Below are 17928 nucleotides of genomic sequence, written 5' to 3'. Positions count from 1 at the left end.
GCTGCGGGTTTCAAACACAAGCTCAAATTCTACGTCTTACCACCTTTTAGCAAAGACAAAACGCGCGAGATCACATCCCCTGATCAATTAATCAACCCCAAAGCGATGTTTGAAACCCCGATCCAGGTAATCCCAGAAACAATTAAGTTAACTATTACGCTGCTCCGCGTCCTCTTCTTCTTAAAAAGAAATGACATTTGATAAAAGAAGAAATAATTACACCTTTTATTCCTACATCATACAATCTGGTCCGGAGAGCTTGGGGTTTCGTCAAATTTCAGCTTCCTTTTATATGGGTAAAGTTATGCAAGGTTTGAGGCCCCCGGAATGCCATTGGTTGTTGGGATGAGGTATTATAGATTATGGGTTGGAGGTGGTGGGGGTACTGCAAGCACCTCCCCTAGAAATGCAGCAAATCTCTCCCGTTTTCTCCTGGTGGGGCACTGGGAGGGCTGGAGACGTGCTTTGCATTGGCAGGCTGGTGAGGACACGTGTCTCCTCCCTGCCTCCCCCCCGGGCTCCACGGTACCGCATTGGCATCAGTAAAGGCACCTGAAAGACGAGAAGTAACTCCTGGAAGCGCTGCCTGCCACCTTATAACCCAAAAGAAAGCGATCTTACAGGCCTGCAAGAACCTGTGGCTCGCCTTTTGTCGTGCGTAAAGCTTTTGCGCACGCCGCTGAACTGCCTCAGAGACTGAGAAGGTGCGCTACGCGTCGAGCATCAGAGCGCAGTGCCAAGATGCAGAAACGGAGCAGCGACGTCTGAAGGTGACATGAACCTGGGGATAACGACAGGCTGCAGACGAGCAGTGACTAAAAAGTGGAGATAGCAACTGAAAACCGACGGTGTCTTCAACCAACATTTGCGCTTTCCTTCGTGGCTTTATCTAATGCAGAGAATCAAGAGCTGCAATCCAAAGTAGCCTCATTTTTTTTACTGACTGGAGGAGACAAACACTAATTAAGCTGCAGACAGTTCGGAATCCGGAGAGGTTCGAAAAATGGCGACGTTAATCAGAAGCAAGCTTTCCAATAAACTGACAAATGCAGCCACGGCTGTGTCCAACAAATCCCAGGCAAAGGTGAGCGGGATGTTCGCCAGGATGGGGTTTCAGGCCGCCACCGACGAAGAGGCTCTGGGTTTCGCCGCCTGCGATGACCTGGACTACGACCACCGGCAAGGCATGCAGATGGACATTTTAACATCCGATGAAATGGGGGGAGAGGGGAGCGGAGATGGAGGCGCACTGGATGGGGACAGCCACTACCAGAGGGACGGCACCGGTCCACCGCACTCTGCCTCAAAGGACGGAGATCCGACGAACGAGTTGACCGAAGTCAGACCAAAAATCACCGCTTGGGAGGCGGGCTGGAACGTCACGAACGCAATCCAGGTAAAAACGCACCCCCTCCACGGATTGTTCTGGGTTCCAAATGGTTGAGCCGCTTCCGAAGCATCCTAGAAATTCGAGATAAATAAATATCTACGAACACGTCAAAATAATTATACACAAAGAAAAAAAATCAGCAGGCTTTTCCCTTTGAAGCAACTTTGTGAAGTGGCTGGTTTTTAAATTAAAGTCTGGCAAATATCCACTTTCTTTAAACCTTTTAAGTGCGTTCTCATGATCTCTGATCACAACAGTGCAGAGATTTTTTAGACGTTTATGCGCTATAAAGGGGGGGGATAGTTGATGCCCTGGCCCCCTCCTTTTCTCGACATGCACATTCTTTGTCTGGAGTAATGTGCTGTGTAGCTGATGCACGTCCCCGATAAATGCTCTCACAATACTCCGCGTGGGAATAAATAAGTGGATGGAGGAATTTTTGTGTAGACTCTAGAATAAAAAGAAAACCAAAACCTGCATTTTAAAAATGTTTTATAATTTTGTTTATATTAAAATCTAAATCCAGCTAAGTTAAAAGTAAGAATAACACTGTAGTTATGCAGGAAAATTGGTTTTATGATCAAGTCCAAGTGACATTTTAGACTAAAACCATAAAGACGCGGCTGAAAAATATGAAATTTCAAATTACAGAGATCAGTGTGTGTGCAAAAAGCTGCATTTCGAAAAAGTATTTATTTTTTATTTTATCTTTTCATGTGGGGAAAAAAATCACCACTTTAAAGTGGAGCATTTACTCGAGAGAGCCTGTGTGTACGCGTGCGCGCGTGTGTGTGGAGGCTATGCGACAAAAATCCCTCTAGACGCAATCCTTTTTATGCTTTATCTGGGCTGTGGTCGCGGCAGTCACCCTGACGTCAGAGTGTGTCTCCTCCAGCTCGTGATGACGTCAGAAGCGGGCAGATGCGCTCAAAGCCAAGTGGAAAACCCACAACATGAAAAGGGGAGTGAGATTCACTGAAGGGTCGGGCAGAGCAGCCTCAAAGCACACATTAAAACATCATCTAGTTACACGAATAAAAAATACTATGATAAGAAAAATAATTAATGATTAAATTAATACTTTTCATTTAACAACTTAATATAGCGCACAGCCTAATATTAGCGATGCTTTATTTGTCTGTGTTTGTAGGGGATGTTCGTTCTGGGCCTGCCCTACGCCATCCTGCACGGAGGATACCTCGGACTCTTTCTCATTATTTTCGCCGCTGTGGTGTGCTGCTACACGGGGAAAATCCTCATTGCCTGCCTGTACGAGGAGGACGAAGACGGACAGCTCGTCCGTGTGAGGGATTCTTATGTGGACATTGCCAACGCTTGCTGCGCGCCCAGATTCCCGTCTCTAGGTGGCCATATCGTGAATGTAGCCCAAATCATAGAGCTAGTGATGACTTGCATCCTGTACGTGGTGGTCAGCGGTAATCTCATGTACAACAGCTTCCCCAACATGCCAATTTCCCAGAAGTCCTGGGCCATCATCGCCACCGCTGCTCTCCTCCCCTGCGCCTTTCTCAAGAACCTGAAAGCCGTCTCCAAGTTCAGCTTGCTTTGCACGTTAGCCCACTTTGTCATTAACGTCCTCGTTATAGCGTACTGCCTCTCCAGAGCGAGGGACTGGGCCTGGGACAAGGTGAAGTTTTACATCGATGTCAAGAAATTCCCCATCTCCATTGGGATTATTGTGTTCAGCTACACCTCGCAGATCTTCCTGCCGTCTCTGGAGGGGAACATGCAGAAACCGAGCGAGTTTCACTGCATGATGAACTGGACTCACATCGCTGCCTGCATCCTCAAGGGTCTATTCGCCCTGGTGGCCTACCTGACCTGGGCTGATGAAACCAAGGAGGTCATCACAGACAACCTGCCCCCAACCATCCGAGCTGTCGTCAACCTCTTCCTCGTGTCCAAAGCTTTGCTGTCGTATCCGCTGCCGTTTTTCGCTGCTGTCGAGGTATTAGAGAAAACATTTTTCAACGAAGGGGGACGCGCCTACTTTCCAGATTGCTACGGAGGCGATGGACGCCTAAAGTCCTGGGGACTCACTCTCCGATGTAGCCTTGTTGTGTTCACCCTGCTCATGGCGATCTATGTGCCACATTTCGCCCTCCTCATGGGCCTCACCGGCAGCCTGACGGGCGCAGGCCTTTGCTTTCTGCTTCCCAGTCTCTTCCACCTCAAGCTTTTATGGAGAAAGCTGCTATGGCACCAGGTTTTCTTTGATGTCGCCATCTTTGTAATAGGAGGTATATGCAGCATATCTGGTTTCATCCACTCAATGGAGGGGCTCATAGAGGCTTTTAGATATAACATACAAGAATAATTGCAAGCCATTGCTGGAACTAGATGTTAACTGCAAGTCTCCATTTAGTGAAAAAAATAAAATAAAATAAAATAAAATTTAAAAAACACATGACTTCCTGGCGAGCGCAGTCCCTTCTGCTTAATTCATGCGTAAAAGTGCGCACAGAGCACACGCGGACATTTTCGCACTCATACAGTGCTTGCATCAGTCTACACACACACACACACACACACACACACACACACACACACACACACACACACACACACACACACACACACACACACACACACACACAGTTGGTGGCAGTGAGGGAATCTAATGCATCCACGACACACTTTAGCCTACGGACAATACATGTTGTATAAATATGCCAACAAGAGTACATATACATATTTTCCAGTGGAGTGAACGTTTACAATATCGACCTTAAAACAAAATTGCAAAAAGGGCAGTTCGCCTTTTCGTCGCTCTTGTGGTGCTTCCCCACACGAGACTTCACTTCATGTAACGCTCGAGTTTGTGATGGACGGACTTGTTGTGATTTAATGATGTTTAAGATGTTTTAAAGGGATTAAAACACACGCGCGCGCACACACGCAACACCACTTCTTTTTTTTAGGTGATTCGCAATTTGACTGCGGGCTTTGAGTGTGGCATTAAACCCAAAATCGAACGCCTGTGCATCTAAAAGATAAAATAAGACAACGGCAATAAGAGATAGAAACACACGACGGCGTAAAGACGATAAAAAGTAATTGTGAAGTTTCCTGAGAAATACGCAAAAATTGACTTTCCCCGATTATTTAATATTCTGGCAATGCAAAATATCAGAGAGTACACAGCAGCTAAACAAACTATGCATTGAATGTATGATATTTTAGACACAAATACATTGAAACTGGGAAGTGGAAATTTAAGAATCCTTTAATTTTCGGTTCATCCTCGTGTAATAGTAACGCTTTGTTGATAGGCCTGGTTTGTTTTTTTTCTTCGATATTTACTTTAATTCACTTTTCAATCGGCAATAACGTCCAGCCCCACAGATCTCAGCAGCACGGGGAGTATTAAATGAAATAATACACACACATAAGAAATAGAACGAAAACACGCACATGCACGCACACACACGCGGCCTGTTCGTTTTTTATTTCTAATTAATTTTGAAAATCTCATGTCTCGGAAAAAAAAAATTCGGTGTCTGAAAATCTAAAAGAGAGAGATCGTTAAAGAGGAAAATGTGCATACAGACATTTTTCATTCTGTGCAATCCAATGGGTCCTGTGGAAATGTTATAAAACCGTATGTGTAGTGTGTTATTGTGGTTTCAAAAAGATGGAATGTATATCTCAAAGTCGTTATCATATATCGTGAAAATTAATATTAAAGAATAAAGAAATAAGTGAAATTATATTGTAAAAATGTGTGTGGTTTTATGTAAAACGAGAATCGGTCAGAACATGTATTTTTTTTCTCTATAATAAAAGATAGAAAACGATGGTTAGTCGCATTCATATTTGTTAAATTCAAACTGAGGTTCAACGCGCAGAGTTAAGACTGCGCAGGCCCGTGACTTAGAAAAATAACCATATAATGTGTGTGCGAGTGAGTGAGAGGAGGGTATGTGGTCATACTACTACTACTACACAATCCGATTACCGTTTCAGCTCCACCCGTCATAGACCTGAGTCTGCAGAGACATCCACAGCGCGCACGTTTTCCACCAGGCCTCACATTCCTGCGTGTTCATATAAAATGTCGACAGATTTTCTGCTGCAGGCACTCATCAGGGCCTCATGGCCGACCTGTTTATCCACTCTGTTGATTTTATCCCGCCTCCTCTCAAGCTGTCAAGTTTCAACTTTACCAAGTGCGCCATACTAGTCAGTCAGGTATGGATTTTCCTTATAGCGCGGAACCCATCAAAATGAGTGCGCATTTAAAGGCGGGGTTACTGCAGAAAACAGGTTTTACAAAGCTCACTAGCTTGAATGTGATTTACGGCTCTCAAAAGGTGGAGATGCTTCACAGGTTTAACTGCAGACAAAAACAAAAATGAAAAGAAAAAGGCTTAGTTTGGTTTCAAGGTGTAATAGAAAACAAACAAAACTCCATCACGCATCAGTATTTTAAGTGAGCCACCCTAGAGAGCATGACATTATAGAACCAGAATTTACGGAATGTATGGGTTGAAAATATTAACGAAAACAACGAATTTTGTTACTAAAAATGAGTCTGATCGTCCCGTGATGATCTCAGTGACACATGGCAGGGGAGCCCCCTAGTGGACACAAACTGAAAATACTAGCTGGAAGCAGAGAGACTTATTGACTCCATTTCTTAAAATCTTTTCACAATAGCACGAGTTCTTTCGTGACCATTCCGGGACAAAACTACATTATTTTTACTGTAAACATTAAAAGACAGCAGGTCACAGTTGTTCTTGATGCTTTATTAAATACAACTTTGAAATAAGCTGTATAACCATGCTGAGGCACTCCATCCACAGCTGTGGCTCAGGAGGCAAATTATCTACAGATTCAGTCCCAGCTCTTACATTATGCTTGTCAGATGGTCTTTGGCCAAAAGTACAGTGGGGCAAAAAAGTATTTAGTCAGCCACCGATTGTGCAAGTTCCCCCACTTAAAATGATGACAGAGGTCAGTAATTTGCACCAGAGGTACACTTCAACTGTGAGAGACAGAATGTGAAAAAAAAATCCATGAATCCACATGGTAGGATTTGTAAAGAATTTATTCGTAAATCAGGGTGGAAAATAAGTATTTGGTCAATAACAAAAATACAACTCAATACTTTGTAACATAACCTTTGTTGGCAATAACAGAGGTCAAACGTTTACTATAGGTCTTTACCAGGTTTGCACACACAGTAGCTGGTATTTTGGCCCATTCCTCCATGCAGATCTTCTCGAGAGCAGTGATGTTTTGGGGCTGTCGCCGAGCAACACGGACTTTCAACTCCCGCCACAGATTTTCTATGGGGTTGAGGTCTGGAGACTGGCTAGGCCACTCCAGGACTTTCAAATGCTTCTTACGGAGCCACTCCTTTGTTGCCCGGGCGGTGTGTTTTGGATCATTGTCATGTTGGAAGACCCAGCCTCGTTTCATCTTCAAAGTTCTCACTGATGGAAGGAGGTTTTGGCTCAAAATCTCACGATACATGGCCCCATTCATTCTGTCCTTAACATGGATCAGTCGTCCTGTCCCCTTGGCAGAAAAACAGCCCCATAGCATGATGTTTCCACCCCCATGCTTCACAGTAGGTATGGTGTTCTTGGGATGCAACTCAGTATTCTTCTTCCTCCAAACACGACGAGTTGAGTTTATACCAAAAAGTTCTACTTTGGTTTCATCTGACCACATGACATTCTCCCAATCCTCTGCTGTATCATCCATGTGCTCTCTGGCAAACTTCAGACGGGCCTGGACATGCACTGGCTTCAGCAGCGGAACACGTCTGGCACTGCGGGATTTGATTCCCTGCCGTTGTAGTGTGTTACTGATGGTGACCTTTGTTACTTTGGTCCCAGCTCTCTGCAGGTCATTCACCAGGTCCCCCCGTGTGGTTCTGGGATCTTTGCTCACCGTTCTCATGATCATTTTGACCCCACGGGATGAGATCTTGCGTGGAGCCCCAGATCGAGGGAGATTATCAGTGGTCTTGTATGTCTTCCATTTTCTGATGATTGCTCCCACAGTTGATTTTTTCACACCAAGCTGCTTGCCTATTGTAGATTCACTCTTCCCAGTCTGGTGCAGGTCTACAATACTTTTCCTGGTGTCCTTCGAAAGCTCTTTGGTCTTGGCCATGGCGGAGTTTGGAGTCTGACTGTTTGAGGCTGTGGACAGGTGTCTTTTATACAGATGATGAGTTCAAACAGGTGCCATTCATACAGGTAACGAGTGGGGGACAAAAAAGCTTCTTACAGAAGACGTTACAGGTCTGTGAGAGCCAGAGATTTTCCTTGTTTGAGGTGACCAAATACTTATTTTCCACCCTGATTTACGAATAGATTCTTTACAAATCCTACCATGTGGATTCATGGATTTTTTTTTTCACATTCTGTCTCTCACAGTTGAAGTGTACCTCTGGTGCAAATTACTGACCTCTGTCATCATTTTAAGTGGGGGAACTTGCACAATCGGTGGCTGACTAAATACTTTTTTGCCCCACTGTATAACTGAATTCCAAATTGCTTGCAGGCCCACTGAAGGCAGCATGTAGTAAAAAGTTGGTTGCTTATTGAGTAGAAAAGCTCTACAGACTGTGTCAGAGAATCCTAAATAAAAGTGTGAATTTCACAACAGGAAAGAACAAAACATCATGGTCAAGACAGGTCAGCAAACCTTTAACATGTTTTTCATATTTGGCACATGCAGTTTTAATCTGTGACTTATTGAAATTAAAGTCAATTCCACTTATTTAGGACTCACACACACTCCCTCAAAACAAATATCTAACCAATCCAGTTACCACAGACCCACAAGTCACACTTACATTACAAATAAATGAAACAGGAACTTTTCATAAATGACAAATTCTTCTACCAGCTCCCTGTGCAGCCTGGACACAGCTGGAGGTGTATGAAGTCGATGAGAGCGCCTCACTCAAACGTCAGTGTGAAGACAGGTTACTGAGTAAAATAACTGAGCCTGAAACACAAAAACTGTTAAATACACACTGGACAAATTCCAGAGTGAGAGTCTTTGATGATAATTTATTTTTCAATTTCAAGTAACGACGTTTTAGAAAAGCTCAGTAAAACTCTCATAATTCTGCAGACAGTAAAATATTTACAGGAAACAGAATGCCACAGAAAGAAAGTTCAGGTAAGACAGAAAACATTAAGTTTAAAAAAAAAAAAAAAAGATAACAAATATAGCTAAGTGGCTCAATATATTTGCAAACCAAAATACTGTTCCACCAAGTGGTTTTAAAGTCAGAGATAGAAGCAGATTTTCATACATCAGCTACACCCTCGTGTTTATCTTGTACAGTCTCCATCAGACGTGCGGTCGTACATAGAGACCAGTCACTGGCTGGGCTCTTCACTGTTTAAGGTTGTTGGCTTCTTGGTCGAGTACTCGACCACCCAGGGGTGGGACAGGACTCCCTGGATGGGCAGTCTGTGCATAGGGTTGTGCTTCAGCAGCCTGGCAACCAAGTCTTTAGCGCCAGCACTGATAGTGGCCTGTGGTGGGTAAGAGTACTCCACCTGGAGGTCAAAGACAGAAAATGGGAATAAATATTCAACTTTTGAGAGAAGCCGTAGAGCATTTCTGTACTGTGGTGGTGTCATACCCTTGAAATCCTGCGGTAGGTCTCCTCGTGGGTTTTTGCTTCAAATGGGGGTTTTCCAACCAGGAACTCGTAGCAAAGGACCCCGAGACTCCACAGGTCCACTTTCTCGTCATGAGTTTTCCCCTCAATCATCTCTGGAGGTAAGTAGTCCAGTGTCCCACACAGAGTGGACCTCCTGAAGAAAAGAGAAAAAAAAATGTTTGTTCTCTTTAATGATATACAATTTCTTACCTGTGTAGGCTAAATCATTTCCATAGTTTCACCTTCAACATGATTAAAAGCGAAAAAGTTGCATGAACATACCTGGAGGACGGGGTGTGAACAGACCAGCCGAAATCCGCGATCTTGAGCTCCCCATTGGCCCCCAGTAACAGGTTCTCTGGTTTGATGTCCCTGTGGATCACCTTTTTGGTGTGGCAATAGTTGAGGGCATCTGCTAACTCCATGATGTACTAGAACAACACATTAAGCACACAAGTATTAAGCACACAACACGCATCACAGAAGAGATGCTTTAAGTGAACGTAAAACATCCTGGAAACAGGATTCTCTACAAATAAAGGGTAAAACTAGGGAAGCTCCTTAGATTATAGAACAACAAGAGTGCCGAAAAGGTCTTAACTCTGCACTCTTACCGTGGCGCTTATGTTCTCGGGAAAATGCCCACAGCGCTGGAGCTCGCTGTACAGCTCTCCCCTGGGTGCAAACTCCAGGATGAGGTACACACGAGAGGCATCGTGGAAGTAGCCATAGAGTCGCAGGATGTTCGGATGCCTGTAGGAAAATCAGGACCATTAGATATTTTGACAATCATCATTTCCAATATGTATGGACTCCCCAAACTAAACTGCTATTCATTACTATGGTAAGGGGTAATTTTACTGAAGGGAATGTGTAGTTGGCATGTTTTAGTGCCATTTTTCTGTAAATGAATCCATGTGGTCATATTAAAAAAAAAGTTGGGCATATGGAAGTCCACAGAGTCTCACACTCGCCGTCTGATGATCAGATTTGTTGAGATTCAGAAACCATAGCGTGCCTGTGACGTTCTCCATATCTGAAGTAAAATCCAATCACTGAGGGAAAAGGTTTTAAACCTGACAGTGTTAACATTTAGATAAACGTGAAAACCCCACAGCATCTGAACATTTGTCTGACAGTGACATGAAGAAGAGTCTGATTTCCACAGATTAAAATAAATAAAAAATATATAATAATCAAAAAAATAAGTTATCATACTAACACAGGTCTTCCCAGCCGTACAGCAGGAGCATACCAACACAGCCAAACAGAACACAAACCACATTTACACACTTTCATATGTGATGAGCCACATTAAAGCGATGGACCCATTCATACAAGAGACAAAAGGCATTCACAGGTTAAACTCTAAAACCATACGCTGTTGCTCGTAAAGACTTAAAATCATCAATCAGCAACATAAAACCAAGCAGATATTAGTTATGGGCTAATAATGTTTACTTTGAGGTGTTCACCTCATCTGCCCACTTCTTCTTGGCTCACTTATTTGCATTTTTACCAGTCGTAAAAAAAAAAAAAAAAAATTCCTGCAATTGAGATTCAAACGACATTTTAATACTTTATTTTCCCAAATTTAAAATTTAAAGGTCTGAATATTTGAGCAAGAACCCCACAGACACATTTACAGTCATTACAATTACAAAGAAACTAATTCAATGCAGTTATATCTAATATGAACAATGAGCACAAGCCACAGATAATCTTCCATTTTGGAACATGTGTCCTAGACTTAAAAAACAGACTTTATTATTTTTGACCCAAAACGAGTGTCTGAGCCCGTGCACAAACTCAGAAGCAGCATTTAAAGAGTTGGAGTCAGAAAGCTGTTTTTCCATAGACTTCTAAAGGACTTTTTGCAACCACATCCATCACAGTCTGCTGGCCTTCAGGAGTGCAGGGTTTGTAGGTACTTCTACATCTGCTTAATTTTTCTGACCTGGAATCTATGACTGTTTTATACCATTTGTATGAGACTCAAGACCAGGACTGGGCATCGTCACCAACATCTACAACTGATTCTATTCTGATTCGCAAGGTCCCGACTCCATTCAATTCAATTCAACTTAGAGTCAGAAATATTATAATCATTTATCTTTGATTCGTACTGTCCAAAGAATGCTCTAAAAATGGTAAATTAAAAATATTTCATTTCAAATTACTTGAAAATTTCTCTGCAATTACAAACTCAGTGTAAATTATCTAGGCATAAAAACAAAGCTGACACCTGTGAAACTTCATCAGAAGTGCAAGCCTCACAGCTGATGCCTTTGTGTCAAAGTAGCTAATGATTAATCACAAAAATATGAAGGAGAATTTCCTGGCATGGCTTTTTAATAGCAGAAAGCCACTGCTGGCTGATTTTGTGGTGTGATTTTGTTGTGGTGGAAGCAAAACAGCCAAAGTAAGAGGGAACATATTAAAATATATTGGACCAGAAAATAGATTTTTTAAAACTCACTCCTACTCAAGACAGTTTTGAAAAATCAGACATGGATCCAAGATAATTTGAGTAGAATAATGCTGTTGTGCTGACTACCAAAGTCATTTTTGCTTACTTTCCCTACAACAATCAGTCACTTCAGTTTGACCCCATCTCTTTTCCCTCATCTGTAGCTCGCCTGCAGTGGGTCTATTCAATTTTCTCAATTCAATTTTATTTATATAGCGCCAAATCACAACAAAAGTCACCTCAAGGCGCTTTATATTGTCTACTCACCACAGTTTGAGAAACGCTAGTCTGGGGAGTAGTTAATTACAATTAACAGTAAAATATAATTCGACAGATGTTACCTGAGGTGAGACTGGATCTCCACTTCTCTCCTCAGCTGGTGCTCCACCCCAGCCTTCTCCAGCTGCTTTTTGAAGAGCACCTTCAGGGCCAGGATGAACTTAGTCTGTCGCTCCCTGGCGAGGTAGACATTCCCGAACTTCCCCTTTCCCAAAGGACGACCAATGTCAAAATTTTCCAGACTCCATCGTGTCCTGTGTGAGCAAACCAGCACACGGTTACAGCAAGAGCGACATAAACTTTAACCTGTCATAAAAGTATATGGATGAGACAAGGAACTACTCTTAAACGTACTTTGATGTAGAGGTTTGTGCATGATCGTTCTTGGCAGGTTTGTCTGGACAAAGAAAGAGGAGGATACATTTTAGCACCCAAAACACAGACACAAACACCATTGTTTTCCCAGTTTAGTATTACACTTACCCTGTGGCTTCTCTGGCTTTTGTGGTTCCAACTGGGGTTTGGTCAGGTTTGGTTTAGGAGCTTGCGTTTTCAGCTGCTTTTGCTGGGTGCTGGGTTTGAGCTGTGTTGCTGCATTTACATTCTGAGTAGCGGGGTTCACATTCTGATCAGCAGGGTGTGTCGACTTGACAGTAGCGGGCAGGTTTGACACTGGTTTCTGGTGACTCATAGGCCTCTGAACGCGCTGAGGTCCATTTGATACACCTAGAACTCGCTGATGCGGGGTTGGTGTGACTACAGCCTTCTGAATGGGCTGTGACTGCTGCAATACAGGAATCCGCTTGGGCCCATCACTGGTTGACTGCAAACAAACAAGATAAACAATAATAATAATTGAAAAAAGCTTCAAGCTTTTTACTTTTTTTTTTAAAGTATTATAAATTAGCTTTACCTTGAAAAAAAAAATAAAAAAAAAATTGTAATTTGAAATTCATTTCATTTCTAAATTTTCTTAACCATCTATTCAACCTAGTCTCTCACTGAGCACATCCTGGACAGGTCGCTGGTGTGTCACATGGCTAACAGAGACGGAGACAACCATATGCTCTTGCCAACGTCCAATTTAAGGTCATCAATTCTGCTCATATTATCAAGATTAACAATGCTTTTTGTGGTGTAGTCAATATGGTCAGTTTAGTTTATTTATAAGCTCATTTAAAAAAAATAAATGCTGGCTACCATCCCGTACAACTGGACGGGTAAAATACATAGGTAATAAAAAGAAAATAGATTTTAAAAAGAAAAAATGAGAACATGAGTAAAGCAAGATTGAGAAAAAGTAATCCAATTAGAGTTAAAAGCCAATGATGAAAACAGGTTTTGAAAATGTCTAATGCTGGAGGGGTCCAGATGTGCAGATGCAGTTTGTTCCACTATTTAGGAGCAAAAACCCTGATCAGCTGTTTTAATCTAGGAGAACCTGCTAAGCAGATCTCAGTGATCTAATGGAAGTAGGCAAAGTTATATGGAAGCAAGAAGGTGCAAACGCATGCAATGCCTTAAAAATGATATGTGGTCTGTCTTGCACATGCCAGTTAAAAGTCAAGCTGCAGCATTTTGGACCAGTTGCAGTCAGGGTAATAGTGACAGACTGTCACCTGAAAAGTCAGGACTCTAAAAATCTGAAACTTTGAAATCTGTTTACCTTTGTGAGTTCCCTAATCTGAAGAAAAAAAAAAAACCCCAAACAAACAAGTTTTAACAACAGCATTTATCTTTTACCTCAAAAGACAAGGTTATCTAAATTAACAAACACCAATTCTATTTTAATCAGTGGATCAATACTCCTATGATCACATACAAGTGCTTAGTTCTGGCCATGTTCATTTTCACCCATCCAGCTTTGTGGGTAAATTCTCTCTTAGGTCCGTTTTTGGTGATGCATATGCCGAGTCTCTATATACACTAGATCTTCTTAATAAGCCATATAGAAAAGTGTCCAAAGACACTGGTATGCTTGGAAGCGCAAATCTAATGCCATACACAGTAATCAAGGATATTTACCAAAACAAAACAAGAAACAAAAACACACATTTAATAAAATTTTAACCAGCCCCGGGTTTATGATGAGTTACCTTAATTTCAGGCCTTTGAAGTTTCGTGCCTTTTGGCATCTTGTGCATAGCAGTAGAGTCCATAATCTAATAAAGAAGTAAACGGAGACAGGTTTTATTCAAAGAAATTGTTAAAAACGTGATTGGAATTAAGAAAAACATGCAGTTTGTTTAACTCTTTAGTCTGTCACATTTCTTCTAGCTAAGGAGGTTGGAAGAGACGCTTTTCTTTTCAACCTCCTTAGACTACGATGACCGAGAACCTTCAAGACATTTCTTCTAGCTTAAAAAAACCAAACAAACCCAATAACAATCCTGTTTGGATATAGACGCTCTTGTATTCATGTCTGAAATAACTGTTTAAAAATGTATATACAATTTACAATGTTTATTCTGTCAGGAAGATTAACAGTAGCCATCATCGTCACGTTGTTGCCGATCAGGTAAAGTTAAATTAGCATCCACACCATAACACCACGTTAAACATCACCTTTTTGCAACAAGCTAGTTGTATAAAACCACTTACCTAAATATATTATTGCAATGACCCGATTCAGCGCTAAACGATAATTTTTCTAGAACATAAACAGGTCGAAAACAGCTCCAAGGGAGGCTAGCTAACAGCTACATCGGCCAGTAGACCACAGCTGGCGCTTGTGGCTCGCTACAAACATAAGGACTATCCACGAAGACGTTACGACGAGTCTACCTTAGTATCACTTCTTTTTTCTGAAAAATACTACATGAGTGCTAATAAAACAATAAAGTCTAAACACAAAGCTGTAGCAGTACAGAGACTGACTGAGATTGGCTAACTCTCCGAACACTGCTCGTTTAATTTCAAACGGCCCTCGGTTTAAAACCTTTAAATACAACACAGGCTGCTATTGGCTGAGGGAATGCTCAGTACTCACTCTCCATTGGCTGAGGCTATCGCGGCGGCCGGTGGAGAGTGACGTACTAACGTCGAAGTGAATCTTCCAAAACACTAGGGGGCAGTCCACAGACACTGTCAGTACAGGAACTCTTCCATACCACATGCTATTACACTTAATGATTTTATTATTACTTCAGCTGCTTGAAAAAAAAGTTTCTTCCCAAATATAAACTCAGAAAAACAAGAGTTAATCATAGTTTCATAGTATTTTCTTTCTTTTTATTACTATCAATGATATCGCTTTTGAAATCTATTTAAATTTATTATTTTTGATTCCCAGTAGATCAGAAATTACAAAACGCATTTATTTGTCTTTATATTATTATAATTATTATTGGACGACTTTCTTTAAAAAGAAAAAAAGTTAAATCAGCAACAAATATAAGGAATAAATGCAATGCTTAAGTAAATAAAAAATGCAAATTACATAATCAACTGCAAATTATAAAGCGAGTTTAGAGCCCTCCTTTTATTTGTTTGTGTTGTCTAAATAACACGAACAAATAAAGCCTTTTATTTATTTTATGTTTCTTTTTGTTTTTGCTAGTTTTAAAACTTTGGCTGGAAAATGTAAGAAAAACAACTTCTGACCCCCTCACAGATAATTATTACACAAACTAAAGGCTTATATAACCGAAAGGCTTATATAACCGAACAGCAAATGATTTATTAGAAAACTACGTGGAATTTTTTTTAATTACATGTCTTCAAACCTTTGCTAAGATGTGTATTACTAATATATGAGAAACTACATCCAGGGAGAAATAAACATTAATTAAGTGATTTCCTTTGCAAGATATCTTTGGGCATCTCTTGGTGGGTAATTAATCTAATTACGTGGTGATGAATCCAGTTTTATCAGTACCGTAGGGTCAGATATATCCAGCAAAACAGGCTTCCAAGAGATTCAGAATAATCATAGGATACTGTTATGATTTTTGTGGATTAAGAAAAGAACTTATATCCCATTTGTGGTGTTTTATTGAATTGTGCTAATGACTCAGACACAGACGATAAGGACATTTTCTCTGTTTTCAAAGATACTATGAGAATTTTATGTTGTGCAAGGGCAGCTTACATTCTTCAATATCACTGTTGCACTTCAGTGACCATTAACTATCTAACCATTAGCAGCTAACTGGCCAGAAAATGTATTGAAAGAAATCTCATTATGTCCCTGGAAGTATATGTAAATAAGAGAGCAGGGGCATGCAGATGTGATGGGTGTGAGGTTAGATCAGCCGAGGTTAAATATGATTTATTGCAGTAATCAGGGCTGCAAGACAAGTGACACCAAAGTGCACCATGCACCTGCAGTGGTGATGCCATTTTTGGTGTGCATCACCTTTTGTAAGGATAACACTGAGAATAAACTATCTGTTTATTCCGTTTGAACTGAAGAGCTTTTTATATGCTATTTATGTATTTATATGCTTAATTAGAATAAAAAGTAATACATTATAAAAGAAGAACAACTACAAGAAAACAATGTATACTGAAAAATAATATGTAAAAATCTATCAAAAAAATTGCACCATGTTGAGAAAAAAATACTAAAAACGTAATAAAACAGTACTTAATTAAACAATTTCAGTGACTTGCATACGTTTCCATTCACACTGTTCAAACTGGTTTGGTATAAAAATGTGTGTATGATGGTGTAAAACTGTTCCTTAGAACAGTATTTCTCAAACCACATGAGTGTGTGACCCATAGCCAAGGGGAGCTCAAGTAATTTTTGAAAATTTCAACACCTGTAAGAGATCTCAGCTAAGTTTGAGAGCAGGTGTTCTGGGAATCCATCCTACCTGGCAAACCATAAGGCCCATGCTTCTTTGAAGTGTATTTGCTTTTTTATTATTGTGTACTTTTTCCATACCAGATATACAGTGTTGGAAGGGGAGTAACGGAATACATGTACCGCCGTTACGTATTTAAAATACAAAATATGAGTAACTGTATTCCGTTACAGTTACCGTTTAAAAAGGTGGTATTTAGAATACAGATACTGTGTTGAAATAAATGGATTACACGGTGGTATTTGCCTGATTCATATTGTCACGGGTCAGGACGGTTTTGTTTGACAGCTATGTTCTGTTGTTCCAGCGTTATGGTGGCAGCGTTACGGTTGCCATGGTTACAGGGTGTCGCTCTCTCTGCGACTGTGTGTTTCCTGGGTGAGAGAGCGCCTTTTTGTTGTTGTTGTTGTTGTTGTTGTTGTGCTAAGCTGAATGCTACAGAATGTAGCCTCATGGGCAGTGTAGTCCGTGCTGCGGGGAGAATGGACTGCCATATCCGTTATGTGTCTGTGAGCGCGAGGAGGGAGAAAAAAAGTGCGAGCTGTCACCGAGCAGAAACGGGAGCTGGAAGCATGTTAATATAATAATAACCACTGCAGCCAAGAAGAGTGCCTGATGAGCCCAGTTGTAAGTAAGCGATTAAGACTCGACTGTACACCGTGTTCGTGTTTTCCTCTGAAACAATAAGTTCCTTGGAGCAGCCTTTCTCGGTCTCTCGCTAGCAAACCTGACCCAGACAACAAAGTAAAGCTAGTTTTCGGCTATGAGCCGTGGACCTTCAGTAATAGTAATAAATCACATTCATGTAGTTATAAGCAGCATGATAATATATTAAGTAATCCAAAGTATTCAGAATACGTTACTCACGGAATACGTTACAAAATACATTTTGGGGCATGTATTCTGTAATGGAATACATTTTAAAAGTAACCTTCCCAACACTGCAGATATGTAACACAGCTGCTCATACACTGGTTCAAAATAAATCAGTCTGACTTGGGGTTCAGTATTTTTTAAATTTCAATAGTCCTGTAGAAATATGTCACCCAAAATATATAAAATATGAATCATTTCCTCTTCCACAAACATTTTAAATAATTCTTTTTAATTAGCATCATTTCATTTCCTTCATTTTTTCCCAGAAATTGTAACTGTGACATTTGTCCACTACGTGGCAGCATGTGGCGCCTGCATGATGAAGTCAGAACTTCAATCATCCTGTCAAATGTGCAGCGTTTCCCGTTTATGTCAGGTAACTCCCTCTGTGTTTAAAATATACAACCATTGCCTCCAGCAAGAAACCAGAAAACAAGAA

The 17928-nt window shown here is 41.0% G+C and overlaps 3 protein-coding genes across 3 annotated transcripts in view; 2 read left to right on the top strand and 1 right to left on the bottom strand.

Annotated features, from left to right (window-relative positions):
* Positions 1 to 425: 425 nt before the first annotated feature.
* slc32a1 (solute carrier family 32 member 1) lies at positions 426 to 5192 on the top strand. Its single transcript, XM_004547673.4, has 2 exons — positions 426 to 1396; positions 2541 to 5192. Exons 1-2 carry the CDS (start codon positions 1004 to 1006, stop codon positions 3726 to 3728), a joined length of 1581 nt encoding a protein of 526 aa, XP_004547730.1. The 5' UTR covers positions 426 to 1003; the 3' UTR covers positions 3729 to 5192.
* Positions 5193 to 8058: 2866 nt separating this feature from the next.
* aurka (aurora kinase A) lies at positions 8059 to 14916 on the bottom strand. The gene is made up of 9 exons (XM_014413213.4): positions 14404 to 14916; positions 13899 to 13964; positions 12286 to 12625; positions 12157 to 12199; positions 11865 to 12056; positions 9668 to 9806; positions 9336 to 9484; positions 9033 to 9207; positions 8059 to 8946 (listed from the first exon to the last, which is right to left on the bottom strand). Exons 2-9 carry the CDS (start codon positions 13959 to 13961, stop codon positions 8764 to 8766), a joined length of 1284 nt encoding a protein of 427 aa, XP_014268699.1. The 5' UTR covers positions 13962 to 13964; positions 14404 to 14916; the 3' UTR covers positions 8059 to 8763.
* Positions 14917 to 17131: 2215 nt separating this feature from the next.
* LOC101467861 (guanine nucleotide-binding protein G(s) subunit alpha) overlaps positions 17132 to 17928 on the top strand; it is a 55334-nt gene continuing 54537 nt past the window's right edge. The window contains exons 1-2 of the mRNA XM_076884307.1: positions 17132 to 17240; positions 17756 to 17865. Of these exons, the coding sequence (XP_076740422.1) occupies positions 17793 to 17865 (73 nt within the window). The 5' untranslated portion in view covers positions 17132 to 17240; positions 17756 to 17792. The remainder of the gene's footprint in view (positions 17241 to 17755; positions 17866 to 17928) is intronic.

Source organism: Maylandia zebra, linkage group LG5 (genome assembly GCF_041146795.1).
Source record: "Maylandia zebra isolate NMK-2024a linkage group LG5, Mzebra_GT3a, whole genome shotgun sequence".
Lineage (NCBI taxonomy): Eukaryota > Metazoa > Chordata > Actinopteri > Cichliformes > Cichlidae > Maylandia > Maylandia zebra.
The sequence above is the reverse complement of the archived record's forward strand: the minus strand, read 5'-3'. Positions and strand labels throughout refer to the sequence as shown.

Coding starts and splice junctions, on each gene's coding strand:
- aurka (XM_014413213.4), bottom strand. CDS start 13,961: ATGGACTCTACTGCTATGCACAAGATGCCAAAAGGCACGAAACTTCAA. Junction 9,485..9,667: donor CCGAGAACATAAGCGCCACG/GTAAGAGTGCAG, acceptor GTGTTGTTCTAG/TACATCATGGAGTTAGCAGA. Junction 9,208..9,335: donor GTTCACACCCCGTCCTCCAG/GTATGTTCATGC, acceptor TCTTTTCTTCAG/GAGGTCCACTCTGTGTGGGA.
- slc32a1 (XM_004547673.4), top strand. CDS start 1,004: ATGGCGACGTTAATCAGAAGCAAGCTTTCCAATAAACTGACAAATGCA. Junction 1,397..2,540: donor ACGTCACGAACGCAATCCAG/GTAAAAACGCAC, acceptor CTGTGTTTGTAG/GGGATGTTCGTTCTGGGCCT.